The sequence below is a fragment of the Calypte anna genome, chromosome 12 (genome assembly GCF_003957555.1).
Source record: "Calypte anna isolate BGI_N300 chromosome 12, bCalAnn1_v1.p, whole genome shotgun sequence".
NCBI lineage: Eukaryota > Metazoa > Chordata > Aves > Apodiformes > Trochilidae > Calypte > Calypte anna.
The window spans coordinates 4,541,460-4,559,883 of NC_044258.1; the positions used below are offsets into that span (position 1 = coordinate 4,541,460).

Here is an 18,424-nt window from a genome sequence, read left to right on the forward strand (position 1 = left end):
CATGGACCCTGGCAAGAGCAGGTGCCCTCTCTCAGCAGGGCAGCTCCCTTTAGCTCCTCAGCATCTGGAATCACTCCCTGGGATAACCTGTCAGAACCTGCTCTGCTGCCCTGCTACCCATGCAGCAGCACTGACCTTTGGAATGGAGAAGGAATGGGATCCTTTGTGCTTTTCTTTGACAGGAGCTGCTCCCACCAGGCCTGGTGGTGCCTGTCTGTGCTGTCTTCTGTTCCACCAAACCACTGTGACTGAATAGTTCAGTCCTGCTTTGGAGTTGTATCATAGCAGTGTGTGAGCCCCAGGTCTCCTAACCTTGGTCTGGTGGCACAGCAGCCCTCCTGGACCACTGCATTAGCCAGAACACTGAGACCATCGGGTCTGTCCTCTGCTGCAGCCTTTGGTTTTTATCTTTTTCGGGGGAAAGACAGAAGTACATCCTATTTCTAATCCCAGCTTTGGCAGTCTCCAGGAAATCCTCACCTTTTCCTCTGGTGGGAAGAAGTGGATGGCATTTAGATCCTTGTTGATACAGGCATTACTTGTGACACAGCATGGAGAGCAGTGCCTGCAGGGATTTACTGGCAAAGCTACTGTCACCTACACGCTTTTGAGGGCAGAGTGGACCAGTAGTAGTGACTGTTGCCTCAAACAGCCAAGACCTTTTGGCAAAACCAGGTTGGATTAAACATTAATTGCAGACTGTTGTTGGGCAGTGGTCCTTGTTTATAGACTGCGGTGCTCTCACAGTTCTAGTTGCACTCCCAGTTGTGTCAGACACAGTCTATTGGAAAGCTTTCTGGTAATCAAAGCCAGATACCAAATTGTTTGCCCACCCATATCAACAGTTTGATTTCAGAAGTTGTTTGATGCTTGCAAATTTGAGCATGGAGTAATGCAGCAATTAAGTCATTCACGTATGGTCTTGCATATTTGTGGATCCTGATCAGTTGTTCCACACACCCCTTTTCCTTACCAGCAGTGTTATTCTTGTGTGATTTGTATTTTTAGCCATGAGGCTTATTGTAATGTTATTTACTCAACAGGTTGTGCTGTCTTGGTGTTCTTAGAGTGAGCTATCCTTTTCTGGAAACCTACCAGACAAGATCAAAATGTGGGGAGACCATCGACAAGGCAACAGAATGGGGTCTTTTCGGTAAGTGTTTGAATGTCCTGTGTGTTTCAGCAAACTGCTTAAATATGATAAGCCACTTTTTGACTTTTTGACTTGTTTGTCAATATTTCTTCATGTCCTCCTGTAAGCAGACTAGTTTGGTAAAGGTTCTGAGGTCTGTGTGGAGATAGGTTAGACTGCTGAAGAATGGGCAAGTTGAGACTTTCTGAGTTTTTTAACAAGAGCTTATTTTAATATTTCTGTTCCTTCTCCATACCACCTTTTCCAGCCATACTTTTTTTAGCTGTTGTAAGCTGATTATATGTCATATGGATTTTGGTGATACGTGCTGTTAAGATCCAGAGAAGTGCCTGTTAAGTGTAACATTGATTCTCTTCAACCAAGGTGCTTGCCGCATCTTCAGAAATACCAGCATTTCACTTGCACACAGGGTTTTTTGGAAACTTTCAGAGTTTATTTCTCTCCACGAGGCTGAGTAAACCATGTATCCTCATATTCTTGGCCATACCCTTTCATAAGACATTTTTGAATGTCACTGGATCTGTTTGAAAGATTTGTATGCAACTGGACCTCCACAGTATCCTATCTTGCTTAGTTTATAATTCTTTTGGTTGTTATCAGGCCCTGTGTTTGCAAGAGGGCTCTGGGTATTAAAAAGATTAAAAAATGAAAAGCTGAGGTTTTCCTTTGTTGTGCATAATTCTTTCATCTTTTGCTCAAGTGTCTATCTCAGTTGCTTGGCTATCAGCATGGTGAAGGTACCTCCTTGTGGCCTATCTTAGGTTTCCATGATATGAATATTTCATCAAATAATTGTCCAGCTGTCATGTGTTGAGGAAGCTGATGACATATGAGCTGCAGAACCCAGTATCCCCCAGAGCATCTCATAATGAAATTGGCAGGAGCATGAGAGTGTTTTGTGATGGTATCAGTAGTGCTGGTCTGCTGAATTTTGAGTGGGTTTTACAAGCATTATTCTTTACTGTATTGTGTGTGGAATTCTAGCCTTGAACCAAATTCAAATTACTGTTCTATACAGTGGTAAAACAGGGGTGTGTAGCTTAGGAAATCTGTATATGGTTTGGTTAACTGTGCAGATGTCACCTTGCATTCTGTTGGTGTGTGATTCTGTAGTGAAACTCAGAGAAGAACATGACTTGCTGTAGTTGCTAAGGAAATGTCCTCTGATTTCGGTAGCATTTGGTGTTATTTTGAAATGTGTTGATATTTCATTATTTTTTAAAAAAGGTATTGGAGCCTCACCTAAATGAAAAATCAGGTAGCTCCATCTCAAAAAACCCAAACAACTCATTGGGTTTTGAAAAGCTGCCTTGAGAGTAAACCTCTTCCTGAGAGGTTTTGTGCAGGTATCAGGAGTGCTCATAGCTGTAGTATTGGAAACTCAGTGTAAGATCCAGTCTGGAGGCATGGGCACAGGATCATCTTGGGCATTGGTTATTGGCATATTATCCCTGTGAGGCATCCTCAGAGTCTGAGCTGATAGCTTTCAGCATTTTGCCTGCTGAGACTCCAGTACAAGGAGCCATAAAGGAGTTTCTGTAGTATTTTAGTATAGGATGTTTGGTGACCTCTGCTTTTATGTGCCTCAGGATGACGTGTGAAGTTAGTCTTTTGTAACACTGCCCGAGAGCTTAAGCTCAAGTGGTTCCCCACAGGCATGTGCTGGTGATGCTGATGAACAAACACACCAGCTGGTGGAACCCTGAACAGCCTCAGAGCTGTGTGCAGGGCAGGACTATGTGAATTGCTACCATCATTAACCCATTAATATTGCAGGTATTCCCTGTTGAGTGCTTCTGGAAATTGTGCTGAAATGGGAGCACCCAAGTTTACTTTCTCACATCTGTCGTATGCTGCCTCATCTTAAACTGCCAAACATCAGTATCTTCTGCGGATCTTAGACTGTTACACAACCCTATAAAAGTTTAGAGAAGAATGTGCTGCTGTGTAGATTTCAGACTCTAAGCACGTTATGAATAATAATGTCTTTATTTCTACAGTGGGAGCCAAGAAGAAAGGTTTGCTCCCGGGTGGAACAGGGAATATCCTCCTTCCCTTGATAGTCTTGCTCAAGAAAGACACTCTGGCAACTTCTCTGGCAGAGAATCACTTCCTTTTGATATCCAGGCACTCACAGGCCTCCTCAATCCTCAGTTTGCCAACAGAGAGGAACCTTCTTTCAGCTATGGAGCTAGAGATGGACCACGTAGTGACTTCAGAGGTGGGGAGGGGCACCATGATTTCAGGGGCAGAAATTTCCCACCATCTGACTTCCAGGGCAGAGATGAGTCTCAGATGGATTTCAGAGGTAGGGAACCACCCTCTTCTGACTATAGGGGCAGGGATATGTACCCAGGAGACTTCCGGGAGAGAGAAGGGCCACATATGGACTTCAGGGGTGGGGATGTTCCTTCAGTGGACTATAGGAATAGGGAGCAGTTCCGTATGAACTACAGGGATAGGGAAGCACATAATATGGACTACAGGGGCAGAGATGAACCTCCATCAGATTTCAGGGGAAGGGGGTCTTTTGATCTAGACTTCAGAGGTCGAGATGGATCTCATTCTGACTTCAGGGCAAGAGATATGTCTGAGTTAGACTACAGGGGCAGAGAACATTCCTATTCAGACTTCAGAAATAGAGATGTACCTGATCTGGACTTCAGGGGTGTGGGTACCTCTGATTTGGACTTCAGAAACAGAAATGCACCATCATCAGACTTCAGAAATAGGCACAGGTCCCGATCTGACCAGGATTTTAGGAACAGAGATATGGCTCCTCCTATGGACTTTTCAGATAGGGAAATGCCTCCCATGGATCAAAGTCTTGTAGATTTTAGGCGCAACCAATCTACTGTGCCTTTAGCAGAAAGAGAGGGCTCTGGTTTAAGGACCAGCAAGAGAGAGGAGTCTGCACTTGGTCTAGATAGAGCTCCCTTTGGTAGCCAGAAAGGAGAATTTCAGCATTCGGAAGCACCAGCCAGAGAAGAGGAATCCCTTGGACTGGGTCTTGAAGATGACACTTCACACAATTTCCAGAATAGCCGTGGACCTCTTCCTACTCTTCAGGAGCAAGAGGAGCAACCTCAGACCTTTGCTAACAAGCAGCAACAGCAGCAGCTTTCTGGGGGGGAGCAGCAAAGATCCGATTCTGATCTTGGGTTAAAGGGTGAAGGTGGCCTGGATTTCCTTGGAAGGCAAGATACTGACTACCGGAACATCGAGTACCGTGATGTGGATCACCGGCTGCCAGGGCATCAGATGTTTGATTATGAACATGGCAAGTCCTTTTCAGAAGGAAAACCCAGCAAAGACTCTAGGCCCTATAAGAGCCTTCAGGTAGGTGGTTTTTTCAGTTGATGTTTCCATCTAAATGCGTGTTGGCCAAAGAACGGAAGGAGCTGGGAGGGAGTCTTCTGTTCACATCCCATCACTTCAGTTCTATCCTAATTCACAGTCCTACCCTTGAGATCATCCTCGTGCTCCGGGTTGTTTTAATGGGCACCCTTTCTATCTCGGAAATATATTCTCAAGAGAAATGCAGTTTAGCAATTTAGAAACATATTGGATTCAGAAAGTCCCCAAGTTGAAAATGGCCCGACAGAGTGAGGCTGGTATGGGGAAGCAGCATATAGAATAACTTATTTTCTCCTGGACGTCACATATAAGCGCTACCAGAGAGAAGCTGTTGCCTTAGATGGACCTCTGTAGAACAGTACAGCTGTCCTTGTGAATGCTTTATTTTCCTTCAGAGTTAACTTTAAAACCTGAAGGTAATCTGAAGGTAGCTACTGCGTTAGTAACTACTGTTGAATTTGAATCTCCCACTGCTGCAAATCAGAGAGAGGCCATTTGCCTATTTATTTTCCTGGACGTGGCTCTCATAGCCTCCAGAGCTCTCTGAATGTTGAACAGTGCTATGCTTAAAGATTTGAGCCAGCCTGCTTTATGGGCCTTTCCTTTAAATTATCCCTTGCTTTCTTTTGTTACTGTTTGTGTTTCTTTTGAGCTGGCATCTCTCATTTATAAAAATACCATCTTGATTGTGTGAACTCAAGGACCAAGATTACCGGACCTGTCCCAAATATGTGAAGCCAAGCAAGCTCATTCGGCTGGGAGGAGTGCCTGAAACTGCCACAAAGGATGATGTAAGTGGCATCCAAAAACTTCCATCAATGGTTTCTAAATCTACCACTTACAAGCGTGGCTAGTGTAGTTCAGATGGTCTGTCATTTTCCCCAGAGAAAAATCCAGACTTAAAAGTGATAGTAATGTTATTTTTTTATCTGATTATTCTGGGGTTTGGAGGGGCTCTTGAGGGGGGTCTGGAAGTGACGAGTTTTTCTGCAGTCACATGTGGGATGTTGGTGGCTAAAAGCCTTGACTCCAGACTCTTTTTAACAAGTCTTACTTCCATTATATATATGACATTGCTTTTTATATACCAAATATTTTTATTACTTGAGATCTTATAAAGATGGAAAAGATGTCTGCTGCTACTGCTGATTTTAGTGAAAAACAAAAAAAACCAACCTAGGCTACAAGGTGAAAGAAGCTCCCTTTCCAAAAGTTTCCACTCTGAATTTGGGTGGGTATTTTTGGTGACAGTTCCAGACATGAGAACGCCTACGTGCAACACTTTTTGCTAGGGTTAGCTGTGATGATCAGAGCTTCTGAGGCTTAATGCTGGAGAGCTCCTGGTAGAAACTTTGTCCATCAAGGGATGATGAAACTGAACAGTCACCTCAGGTCTCTTGTTTTTCTTAAAGGCAGTAGAATATCTCTTGATTTTAAAAAAGGATCAGAGGTGAGCAGTCTATCTTAAAGCAGTGTAATAAACCTTTGCACAGTTGAATTATGGTGTGAATGGTGTTTGCTTCTTTAAACAGAAGCCAAAAATACTTCCCAAAACTCAATAAACAGTTCCCAGGTACTTTTGGAACTTAGTTGGGAATATGTGTCAGTTTGTAACAGAGTTAACCCAGAAAGAAAAGAAGTCTTGGGGAGAGAGAAATGTGCTTTGCTTTCTGAGGTTTGATTTTGGAGCCTGATGGGGATCTTCGTTTTCCTGTAGATTCTCAATGCTTTCCGAGGGCCTGACGGGACACCAGTGAAGGACTTGAGACTGAAAGATTACAGTTCAGGTGAGAATGCTTTCCCAGTGCTTCTGGTTTCAAGTTTACAAAAGGGTATTGTTCACACCGATACTTAGGCACTTTGGCTAAAGTCTTCGGTGCCATAATTGCAGGTGTTTTTAAATGGAAATGCCCAGTTTTGTAGTTTGTCCTTCTTGTCTTCAAAACCGATGGCTGCGCTCACTGTTATTTCAGAGGTAAAGCACGTGTCAGGAAAACCAATAAGGCTGTTCAACAGCCAGCTGGAGTAAAGCCAATACTGACATAGAACAGCAGGTTAATTCTCTTGACAGTTTTAAAAAATTAAGTCCTTTTGGATTGTTCTACATCTTTTTTTTTCTGAGATGGTCTTACTGTGGAACATGTCTTGCACGAATAGTCCTCAGGAAACCTGGTGCATCCTAACATTTCTCCTTCAGTAACACTGAAACTGTTACCCTTCTTAGGTACCAAAACAGGTAAAAAAAGTAAAAGTAAGTTTGATAAGCAAATATCTAAATAGTGGCTCTGGATGCTCTTCCTCCTTCAAAGAATAAAGTTTTGCTGTACTTCCAATCAGTATGTGTAGGATTCTGAAGAAAGAAATATTTTACAAGGCTGCTTTGTGAGAAAGTTGTGCTGGAACAAAGATGTGCGATGGTAGGAAATGCAGGGTGAGTCCTGGGGATTGGTTTGGTTAATACTGGTAGGAAATATATGGAAACTAGTATTTTATTTATTTATTTGTTTTAAACCTAGGAATACATCTACCTTTGTAGTGCCTTTGCTTCTTATCAGTATGGATTGCAGGTGAAGCAGCTGGAATTCTTGGTGTCATTAAATTATATAAAGGCTTCCTATGTGTTTAGTGGCTGGGGATATAAACTGGGGCAGCTGGGTATTTCTCAAGGATAATTTTGTTTTTGGAAGCTGTCAAAGGACATTTCACAACCTTCCTTTGAACTAAAGAGCATCCCTGTGTCACATAATCTGGTCTGGCCCAATCAGGGCTTAAGGTACAGTCAGTCTTTCTTGCTGCTCTTCCTCTCTTTTAAGCACAGTACAGCCTGGCTGTTGTCACCTGCACGACACTGACTGCAATGCAGTAATTGCAACATCCTCATTTTTTGCCTGTGCTGATGTGTTCTGTCAGTTGTTGGTTTCTTTTTTTTCCTGGAACCCGTCACTTTCCAGTAATGAATCAATCTCAAGTGGGAATCTCTTCTTAAGTCTCTTCTCATGTACTTCATTAGGACTTACTGCCCTCATTAGAGAACTGGTGCCTTCTCCTTCCCATTCCACATTTCAAAGGCTACTCAGAGTGAGAAACAGTGACTGAAGTTACGTGCAGAAGCCTTAGTAGCTGCTGGTGATCACATGTAATACGAGATCACAGTTTTCTGCTGTCTCTCTAAAAGCTGTGTTCTGTTTCAGTCTGTCTCAGCTGCAAAGATGTTTTTTTGTTTTTTGGGTTTTTTTAACTTTTTCTGGCAATTGTGAGGAGGGAAAGAATGAAGTTGAAATTCTCTCATATTTCATGAGCTGTTGTTTATCCTTGTCCAGTGTACATCTGTAATAAGTGTAGCATTATTCTAGGTTACGTGGATACTCCACAGACTTTGTTTTGCATTCTATCCTGAGGCTGCAAATGCAGCTGCTAATTTAGACAGCTTCCTGGTCTTTCTTACGCAAGATGGATATGCCTAGGACAATAAAAGCTTGCTGAATTGTGAGAACTTCTTGTTGAAACTGGGTAACTAGAAGCCGTAGTAAATTTAATACAGCTTTTCAAATTAGGTCATCCTGTAGCAAAGTGTGTGAAATCGAATTCATTCGAACTTCTGAACAGCTGAGCCTGTCTGAAACAGGAGGCCAGTCGTGGGCTGAACAGTGCTTTTATGGTGGGGTGTGTATGTGAATATTCATCAGAAAAGTTGCAAACTTGCAGGGTTGCTGATGTCACTGGGCTACACCTGGTCCCTCTGGCTGTGCTGCTGTGTCAGCCCCAGGGCAGCCTGGCTCGGAAGAGCGTGTGCTAAACCCGTCTGAGGGGGTTGTATATTTTTTTGAGTTCTGTCCAGAAATGTTAAAAATAACATTAATCATGAGTACACATGTGATGCGTGTTTGAGAGAAGAATGCCTGCAGCTGTTGGAGAACAATAACAGCCGTAACAAATAACACTCAATTAACACTCAATTAACTCAAAATAAGTGAGTTTTGGATCCATTTCACAAAAAGATAACACTTACCATAAAGCTTATCTCAGCAGCTTCAACATGATGATTTCACTGTATGATCTTTCACAAGACTCCTTCTGTTTTGGAGGAAAATAAATGGTTGATTTTTCTTGGAAAAAGCAGTTCAGTGTCTTTATAAAGCCTTTTCTTTTTACATGCTATGCACTAAGGGAAGCATATTATCACTGAAGGTTGTGCTGAGCGTGGAACACTGTTCTGAATATACTTGGTGTGATTTCAGTATGCATTTAAGCTTTTTGTTCTTTAGATTATTTTGTCTCTGAAACTCACAGACTGACATGGTGGCTGTATTTCTAGCAAGGTACTGAAAGGAGAGACTTTAAAAAATGAGGGAGAAATTTGATTTAAAAAAAAAAGACAGATATTTACAGACAATAATAAAATGCCAATGTCAGACTTTGTAGTATTATGCTACACAACATTAAGTTGTAATTTCCATCAGCTAGACTTTTTCCATCAGCCTGTATGTTCAGACTGAAATTATGAGATCCATTTGTGGCCAGGGGGGGAATAAGGCTTCTTCCAACCTGATGTGTAAGCCTGGGCAGAAACAAGTGTATTAGGTTGTTGGTTTATCTTTCAGCTTGCCTTTTCAAATGTGTTTGGTCATATCCATTCAATTAATCATTACAAAGAATAAACCCTGAGGTGATAGTGGAATCTTCTCAAAGACCATAAGCTGCTCTACTCTGCAGTGTCTCCTGGTGCCTCTTGCTGCCTCAGGTGGATGTTCTGTAGATGCTGGTGGTGATGACTTGTCAGCAGCTCTCTGAGAAGGGGCTGTAACAGCTGTGGGCTCCCCCATCCCATGAGAAGGTGCTTACTTCTGCTCACTGGGGTCAAGGCTTTCATGTGGCTTTCAGTGTGGGCCTTGAGAGGCTGTCAGTGTCATGTGTGACAGCACCAGGCTGCTGGTGACAGGGTGTCTGTCATCCTCCTGTTACTGTCTGTGTGCTTTTGTCACTAGTGACTGCCAGGAGCTTCAGACTGATCCCTCCTGCCCTTCAAGGAGTCCAACATGAGCACACCTCATGTGCTTGGGTTTTGAGCATGTTTTCAACTTATCTCCTCCTGCCTGATTCACATCAGGCTCTATTTCTACTGTCCTGACTGATGTCAAATATAAGCAAAGACTGAGATAACATCTTAGGTGTCTGATGTGCACAGAACTTTTTGGCTGAGCACTGGAGAAGTGTGGCCTGGAGAAGAGAGCGCATGGAACTCTCTTTAAGGGCAGCTTACGGTGAGTCCTTCACCCTTAAAAGAGGCTGCAGTGATGTCCAGTTGATAAGTGAAATCATGAAGCATAATCTGAGCCTTCTGTTCAAGTTGTTTGCCTGGATGCAGTCTGCAGTGAGACAGCCTTGGAACATGTGTTTTCCAACCAGGATTTATGTTAGGGTTAATATCAGTGATTGGGAAAAGCTGTTTGGGGCAAGTGATCCTGAGAAATTGCTGGCAGCCCATAAGGCTTTTCTGGCTTGCTCTGCAAGCACTTCTGGGGAACGAAGAGGAGTTTTTGCTGAACTGGGAGAGCCTGATGGAGAATGGAAACACTGACCACGATAGAGAGCAGCATGCACAGAGAGGAGCTCTGTAACATAGGCCTGGAGGCAGCAGGTGAGCTGGGTAGCAGTGAGGTCTACCCTAGCCCCTTTATGTACCCCCTCTCTTCACAGAATCACAAAATGTTCAGGTTGGAAGAGACCTCCAAGATCATCCTGTCCAACCTTTGACCCACACTGTAATCTAACTACTAAACCATGTTCTTAAGGACGAGGTCCAAATGCCTTTTACATGCCTCCAGAGATGGTGACTCCACCACTGTCCTGGGCTATTCCAGTGCCCCTCTCAGTGAAAAAATGTTTCCTATTAGTGCAGCACTGCAGAAATTGGGAGATTTTAGCTTGTTAACCCTCTTCTAAATACTCATTTTGAACCCTGATGAGAATATGGGAATGTAGTTTTGCATCCCTGGGGAGTAAAACTCCTGTGGGAATGGGGGGGGTAGAGCTCTTCAAGCAACACAAATGCTTAAGGCCAGAGGGTTGTCCATGTGCAGGCGGCTGATGATAAAGGACAGGCATCCTCCTGTGATAGAGGAACACATGAGAAATGTAGTTTCCTAAGAATGTGACTAACTTAGCAGCTACTTCATAGCAGCTGCCTGCTCTGTTTTGAAAAGCTTTTGTTTTAGTAAGTGCTACTGGCACTAAAGGTACTTTATTGCTTGCTTTGCACCTTCTTGCACTAGCATTTAGTTTTGTTTCTCCAGACCTGGTCCCCATATTGTGCTTGGAACTGCTCCCCTTATCTCTCCCTTTGTTGAACTTAAACTGCCTTGGAGAAATTCTAAAAAAAAAAATGGATTAACATGGTTGCTTTCACTAAGCTCTACCACACTGCTGCCCTGTTAAATATTAATAAAGCACTTAGATAAACCTTTAACAGGTACCTTTTTTTTTGTCCTCAACTGCAGTCTATCCTGTATAGCAGAACAGTGAATCATAGGTTTCAGGAATATTTCAGAAAGCCTCTGATATTTATAATTGTACTCTTTAGTGTTGCATTTTGCTAAAACTCAAAATCCAAAGGCTAGAAGTTGAAACTTCATGATGGAAAAATCGGTATGGATTCCCAAGTAGTGCACCTCTCCATACTAAGGATAAGCTCTCCATTTTCCATGGCGGGAACATATCCCAAGGCAGTGAGATTGGCCTCTCAGTCAGGTCCTTTCTGGATCTTGCCCTCTTGAATGGAGGGAGAAGGATGGTCTGTAGTGCTCTGCTCTTCAGGACGTAGCTGTGTTTCATACCCTGTGGTTTTGGTGCTGTTCCCTTGTGCAGTGCTGTCATGAGTGGGTGCACATGAATGTACTTCATTATGCAGAGGGACAGGATGAAGTGGCAGCCTTCTCCCAGCAGCCAGGTGTAGCTTGTAAAATGCTCAGCCTTTGAAAGGAATTGGGGGGTACAGCTTGTTGCAGATCGTCCTGTTTAGTATTCAGCAGCAAGCTTTTCTGGTACAGCTCTTCAGCTTTAGGAGCTCTGAAGACCAATTTATTTGTGCAGTAAAGAGATTTGACAAATTTATGGATGCTCAGAATCCACCAGCTGGTACTGAGTTGCCAGGTTTGACTTCTGAGCTTGTGTTAGCACAGATAGATTGCTGCTGTTCCCAGCTGTGCAGTGGGGTAGCCTCTGAGTTTTCAGACTGTGTGGACAGCTTTATTTTCTTGTCTCACCACAGAAAGCACTACACTGTTGTCTGCCCTTGTTGCAATAGCAGGACTCACAGGTACAGCCACTATTGTGCAGGAACTCCTGGTTTCTTGGAAGCATTGAGCATATTGTTCCTGGTACACAGAGGTACAGAGAAAGCCCTGTGTTTTCTTGTGATGAAGTAGTCACTGGTATGGATGAACTACATCTGCATCTTTCCTTGGAGGAAACAGAAAAACTTGACATGGGGTCATGTACATTGCCAAAGTCTCCCACAGATGAGGTAGCTCTTCCTATAAGCCAAGGAATAGGAGATTTTCCAAGAACAGTGTGCATAATCTTGTCTCCACTACCTGAGCTGTGCAAAGGTCAGCATGTGAGACTGCAGATTCCCCCAAAGGATGTGGAAGTCCCTCTGTATTCACTCCATATTTCATGCTGTAGTTGTCTTTGAAGCAACAGAACTTTCTTCTCTTAATATGGGTGAAGCTCTGCAGAGGATTTCCCCAGCTGTACTCTGCTCTGCTGTGGTGTCTCAGGAGAGAGCAAGCAGCAGGATGGTCCCTGCTTCAGCAGCCTGGCCGTGGCTCTGCTTCCGTGTGCTATCTCTCAGAGTCCTAGACACCAAAACTGTAAATGCTTTTCTTCTGTAATACTTCTGCCTCATCCTACAGGGAAAAAAAAAACAAAAAACCCAAAAAAGGAGTGGTGTGTTTGTTGGGATGGTTGAGAAGCTCTCTGCCTATGGAGATCATCATCATACCTATGAAGAGCATCATCATTGCCTTCTGCCCTCAGGCTGCTTGACCCCAGCTGGCAGTTTCAGGGATCTCCACCATGGTCACAGCTGGCTTGGCTGTTCACATAGTGTCTTTTGTCAAGCTGTAATATGGAATTACTGATAGGAGGCCATCTTCTTACTTTCCAGGCCAGAGCAGAGAGAATATTTTTGTATTGCACCACAGCAGACAGGGATTTTGTAACAGTTATTTTTGAGAAGACAGGTGATGGGTCACATGGACTTAAGGTTACCTAATGCCTTAAGCTTGTAGGGAGAGCCAATAATGCGACCTTTCCCGGAATCCAGGAGCTGGATCTCCTCTTGGATTGGATACTTTTGTCATGGTGCCATCATACCTTCTTTGGTTTGGCATAGGCAGGGCTGCTCTTGCTATGTGATCTTTTCATTTGGCCTCCTAAATTCCAGACAGATTTTTTTTTTTTTTTTAAGTCTTCACACTACTTACAGCTCTGTAAGAACAGCATTATGGTTTTCCTTTATTTAGATCTTTGACATAACAAACTATCATGAAGTAACACATTTCTGTGTGTCAGTTGTTCAGTAGAAACTGTGTGAGTAGAGAAACAAAGTTTTATTTTAAATCCCAAGTCTTTGATCTTTTTATCTGAAGCTAAAGAACAGTAATTTCAAGTCAAGCTTTCGGGATTTTTAGCCAAACATGACATGCTAATAGGGACATACTTGTTTTCAAATTTCACTGCACTAGAACACCTCTATTCCAGAGGTAAAATATTCCTTATTCAGATGTTTGTTTGCAGAGGAGCTTCTTGGAGCTCTAAATATGTTCTTATTCCTAAGTATTAAGTTATTGTGCCCATTTTCAGTGCAGAAAGCAGCTGAGCATGCTTTGGGAACATCCATCAGGGATTGAGTATTCATAGGCACTTAAGGGTAAACAGAGATCTTCTGGATTTTATGTGCATGCTCTCTTGTGTTCTCTCTTCACCTGTTGTATACAGCCTGTGGAACTGTGAACTTGCAAACCTGAGATGAAGTTAAATAAGGTCCAGAAGTCCTTTTACACAGTTGACCTAAAAACTGGGGGGAGGTGAGGATGTGTGGGCTTTTTGGTTGTGCTTTGGCCAACATCTGAACGAGTTCAAGTGTTGGAGGACTGTTCCCATTGGGAAGGTCCTTTGGACAGGGTCCTTTGGACAGTGCAACTGCTGCAGCGTGCTCAGAGGTTGCATGGGGGAAATGCTGATTTCTTGTCTTTTTGACAGAGCCTGTGCTGATCACATACACTTCTGCCAAGACATAGAGCACTTCTTACTTGGTTCAACTTTTTTGTGGATCATGAAACTGTAGTATTGTACTCATCAGTAAGCGAAGGATCAAAGATTAAGAAGATAGCAGGATTTATATCTTCATGAGAAAACTTGCTTGTGAATTTAGGCCTCCTCAAGTTTAAAAAAAAACCAACACCACTACCATGCTGCTGGCTACAGCAGTGATTTTGCTTTGCAGGTGTGATCCCTTAGGTTTTACTGTTATGACCTGAAGGACTCCAGTGGGTGTTTGAGAGCTCTCACAGGGGACATCAGCTTACCTTGGGATACCTGTTTAACCAATTCTTGCTACTAGGGTCTCATGCCTCTGTCCAGACTCCCTGCCATGCTTCTGCTAATTCAGCTGAATTGCTGCTTTGTGACAGGGAAACTGTGTGAAGTCTTCAGAATAAAAATATGCAGGCTCAGCAGCTGACACAAAGAGCTGAACCAGCTCTACAGTGGAGGCAGGGAGGAGTACTTGCAATTGGAGGCAAGAAACTTTCTAGCTGCTCCCCTTAAGTCATTTGGTTTTGTTTCAAGCCGTGTGCCCTGGGTAATGTGATTTTATTGCAAGTCATGGAAAAATTAACAAACATTGTGATTGGAAGGTGTTTTGTAGCAGTGCTGTTGTTCCATTTCCAGGTCTCCATTACAGTGGCCTTTCTATCATGGTCTAAAATGGAAGGATGCTCTGGTGAAGCTGGGGGCAGGGGGGCAGAGCTGGTGGGCTGTACCCCCCAGGGCTGGTTATCACATGCTGACCATGGATCTATGCAGAGGGCTGGGGGTGAGGGAAAGTGCCAGGCCCCTGCAGGTCTTCAGCAGCAGCATCTCTAGGCTGCTCTCCTCTTGCATCACTGCTTGTGTGCTGTCTGTGCAAGGACATCTCATAGTGAATTGCAGAACACTGTGTCCTTCTGCATCCTGACCACAAGAGCTGAACATCTGGCCTGAAGTTGCTTTTTGGCAGGATATGGGGTCACAGTTTCTGGTTTTGGTTCTCATTGTACACAGTACTGCAGCTATGCTAACTGGGGGGGGGGTCGACCTTGGTGGGGGGGAAGGCAGAGGTGAGAAAGTGTGCAAGGAGCAATGTGCCAGTCTTCATCTGAACTGTCCCCAGGTAATGCTCAACAATCCTCTAGTTCCTCCAAAGGTCTCAGCTTTTGTATCACCATTTAACATTCAGCACTGCACTCTCAGTGGTGTGGTGCTGGATTAAATCCACTTCTAAACCACTCATGCACTTCATGAGGACTGGGATGTAAACTGCCTCTCATTGTAGAGCAAATAGAGTGAAAACTTCTGCAATTGAGCTTTCTGTCTGTCAGGACCCCCCCTTGCTTTGTACACACATGGAAATAAGATAACACTCTCACCATAGCTTGCTTGCCTGTTATGGCAGCTTGCAAAAATCCTCTCTCTGAAGGGGAATCAGGGGCTTTCCAGGCTGACAAATATCATTCATGCAGGCCTTTTCTGAGCAGGAGGGAGAGAAGTGAGTCTAGAGTTCTGTATTTGAATAAGACTTTGAAATGTACTCTGTGAGCCTGCACGCTGTGCTGTGAAGTAGCAGAGGTGTCTGCCCAGAATGCAAAACAGGCTCCCAGCAAGGGGCAGCACTGATCCTGGAGAGCAGCTCTCCTCTGCAGAGGACTGCTTCCTTTTCAAATATGATTTAAGGTGGCTGGAATTGGAGAGGATGGTTGCTACGGGCACAGCTGTGTGAATCTGGTTCTGTCAGTTCTGCCAGCTGAAACTGTACCTCTAGTTCCAGGTGCCCACTTTGTGTAAGACTCTTGAGTGGCTTTAGCTACGTTCCACCACAGCTGGTGTGCTGCAGGCCCAGGACTGTCACTGAGCTGAAAAGCACCCAGATCCAGAAATTATCCTCGAGTGTAATTATATTGGCTAAAATAATATGGGGAGAGGGAATAAATTCCTGTGTGAGGGAGGGGAGGAGCTAGATTCAAATTGGAGCCTTGTTATAAAGGCAGATGTCAGGATTGTGTCATTAGAACAGTGTGCAAAGAGCTCCCACAATAATAAAAAATGAAAATCAGTAGGGTTTGGTGATGAGATACTTTTGTATGAGCCTTATCTCTGATGTTAAGTACATAGATGGTAAAGAAACAGAGAAAGCAAAATCAGAGAGTACAGCACATATTCTTTGGCGTAGGCTGGGGTGGAGACGGGGGCTGCTTTCCAGCAGGCTGGAGTGCCTTGCCTGACAGTGCTTGTGGAGTTACCTTCTTGTGGAAGGTGAGGGGCTGAAGTGAAGGGGCTGAAGATATGTACCTGGTTGGAAGGTACCTGGGTTAAGATGTGCATCTTCAGGAGAGGAGACAGGCTTTTTGCCAGGGCATCTAAGTGCCTAAAACAGTGCAGTCTACATGCAGACCAGCTTTCCTTTTGCTCCTGTCAGATGAAAGAGCAGCAGGAGGAGCAAGCCTTTCCTCTTGCTGTTTGTCCATGTAGAAGCATGTCAGCCCATCATCATCTGGAAAGCACTGGTTTGGAGTGAGGTGGCCTGAGCATGTGAAGGGTGAGGTTGTGAATTGAGGTGGTTCCTCTGTGCTTCAGTTCTTGGAGCTACTTTCACCATCAAGGATGACTCAGGATGGTCTTAGTGTTCACCCTGCACTTTACTGTGGGACATAAGATTCCAGCACAGGGAACTGGAGTTGAACCAGTGGGTCTCCTCTGCCACTGATTGGGATGAGAGCTTTCTAAGGAGTGAGAAGAATAAAAGCTCCCCATCTTTTTGCATCTAAACTTAAGCTCCCTCACCCTCTTGGTACATGTGCAATAACATCCATATCAAAGTGAGAAAGTTGGAGTTCTCATTCCTGCTCCACTGTGCTTTTTCATAATATGAGGGATTGGACTGCAAAAGTAAGCAGGTGTGAAGGAAAAATAGTGAAGGCAAAGGAATCATGTTAGTTTTTTCTGAAATATTGCCCAATTAAAATGCTGGCTGTTCTTGTAAAATACATTTGCAGCAAGGTACTTGGAAGTGATTTATCAACACTTGCTTTGGAGAACAGTGCCTCCAAGGTAGCACAAAATATGAAACTAGCAATGGAAAATCACTATGTCTTTAAAAAACCCACAGAGCAATTATTTCTTGCCCTGAGGAAGGGTGTGCCTGTCACCGGTTGTGTAAGGGGAAGTGGGAACACTGTACTATTAACATTCACGATAAACTGCACAGTTAATCATCATCCAGCTAGTCCCTGATTTCTCTCCATTTCATTCTGGAGTAGAGGGGTGGTGGTTAGAGGGTTTGTCATTGGAGGGAAAGGGAAATTGAATATTTAATGTGGCTTTCTTTATGACAAGGCACTAACATGACTCCCGTCTGTATTTAAATGCTGTCCCCAGGTTACGACTATGGCTATGTCTGCGTGGAGTTTTCACTCTTGGAAGAGGCCATCGGATGCATGGAAGCCAACCAGGTTGCTTTACACTTCGGTCAATGCTGCTAGAAGATTTTAAAAAAAGTTTTTGGTGGGGTGGTGGAAAGGCAATGAGTTTTTCTTGAACCATTCAAAGGAAGATCTGTTGTATAATACGTAACATTGTGGTTTAAATGTTGTTTCCAGAAACCTGTAAAAGGCTTAGAAATTCCAGTGTGAAGGAGCTGCTGGGCACCAAACTGCCCTCCTCCCCAGCATATGTCAGCACACTGGCTAGAGTCAGAGGCTGGTAGTTGACAGACTCCTCATGCAGGTTTTGGCCCCGATGCTTTTGTACTCACACTGAAATGCAGTCGGAAAGAGCTCTGCCAGCATTAAATGCCTCCCCCGGCTGTGTGTGCACACACATACACATGTGACTGTAGGTGAAGCCTCTGGTATGCAGCTCTGAGTCAACTGTGACTTGCATGCTCCATTTTTCCATATGCCTTGTGTGTGGGTGAGATCCTTCATTGTGCATCTCCCCCATATCTCTCCTGTCCTTTGGCAAGCTGGAGCTGCAAACAGGAGGACTACCCTACGTGCAGTTGTGCCTGGTAAATCTGAACATTTCCAGCCCTTAAAAGTGCAAAATGGCTGAAGTCCCTAGTGAGTAAGTACCCAAGGGGAGCCTTTATTCTTGACTGGTGTTTGAGGTTTGGGCTGTTGTCCTCCATAGAAGAGCAAAAAGCATAAAATTGGTTAGGTGACACATAGGTTCCCATCTTGCACCACCCACCCTGTGCCTTGGAACTGCAGTTGATGGATCACTCAAGAAAAAACACTAAATGATTGATCCCCTTTTCTTCACTGCATCCCTTAAGTCTCCTCTCTGCTGCCTTCTTCCTCCTAATTTGCCTGAGTTAGAATCCATATCAATTATCTATAGCCTGTTTACCTGAATCCCAAGTCTGGCTGTCATGGGAAGAGAGGCATGAGTCAGATTCTGAGCGGTGCATCTGTGAAAATGTACTTACAGTTAATGAGTCTTCACAGCTGGGGTTTCAAAGGTCCCACTAAGCATTCGCATTTGCCTCTATTTTCAGTTACAGAAGTATTGCAACTTAAAAAAGTGTTTTACAGAAATAATTCTGTTGCTGGAAAAGAGCCTGGCGCATTCCTGCTGGGGTGGTGGTGGGGAGCA

General features: G+C 43.9%; 1 protein-coding gene across 6 annotated transcripts in view; it reads left to right on the top strand.

The window, feature by feature from the left end:
• Positions 1 to 18,424, top strand: part of RBM6 (RNA binding motif protein 6) — a 56,123-nt gene that overhangs the window by 3,628 nt on the left and 34,071 nt on the right. For 3 of the 6 annotated variants that reach the window (XM_030458410.1, XM_030458409.1, XM_030458412.1), the window contains exons 2-6: positions 1,044 to 1,153; positions 3,154 to 4,492; positions 5,212 to 5,301; positions 6,228 to 6,297; positions 17,207 to 17,280. In XM_030458410.1, the coding sequence (XP_030314270.1) occupies positions 1,110 to 1,153; positions 3,154 to 4,492; positions 5,212 to 5,301; positions 6,228 to 6,297; positions 17,207 to 17,280 (1,617 nt within the window). In that variant the 5' untranslated portion in view covers positions 1,044 to 1,109. Of the gene's footprint in view, positions 1 to 847; positions 915 to 1,043; positions 1,154 to 2,929; positions 4,493 to 5,211; positions 5,302 to 6,227; positions 6,298 to 17,206; positions 17,281 to 18,424 lie in introns of those variants that run through there. The other 3 variants (XM_030458408.1, XM_030458414.1, XM_030458413.1) reach the window with 3 other exon arrangements.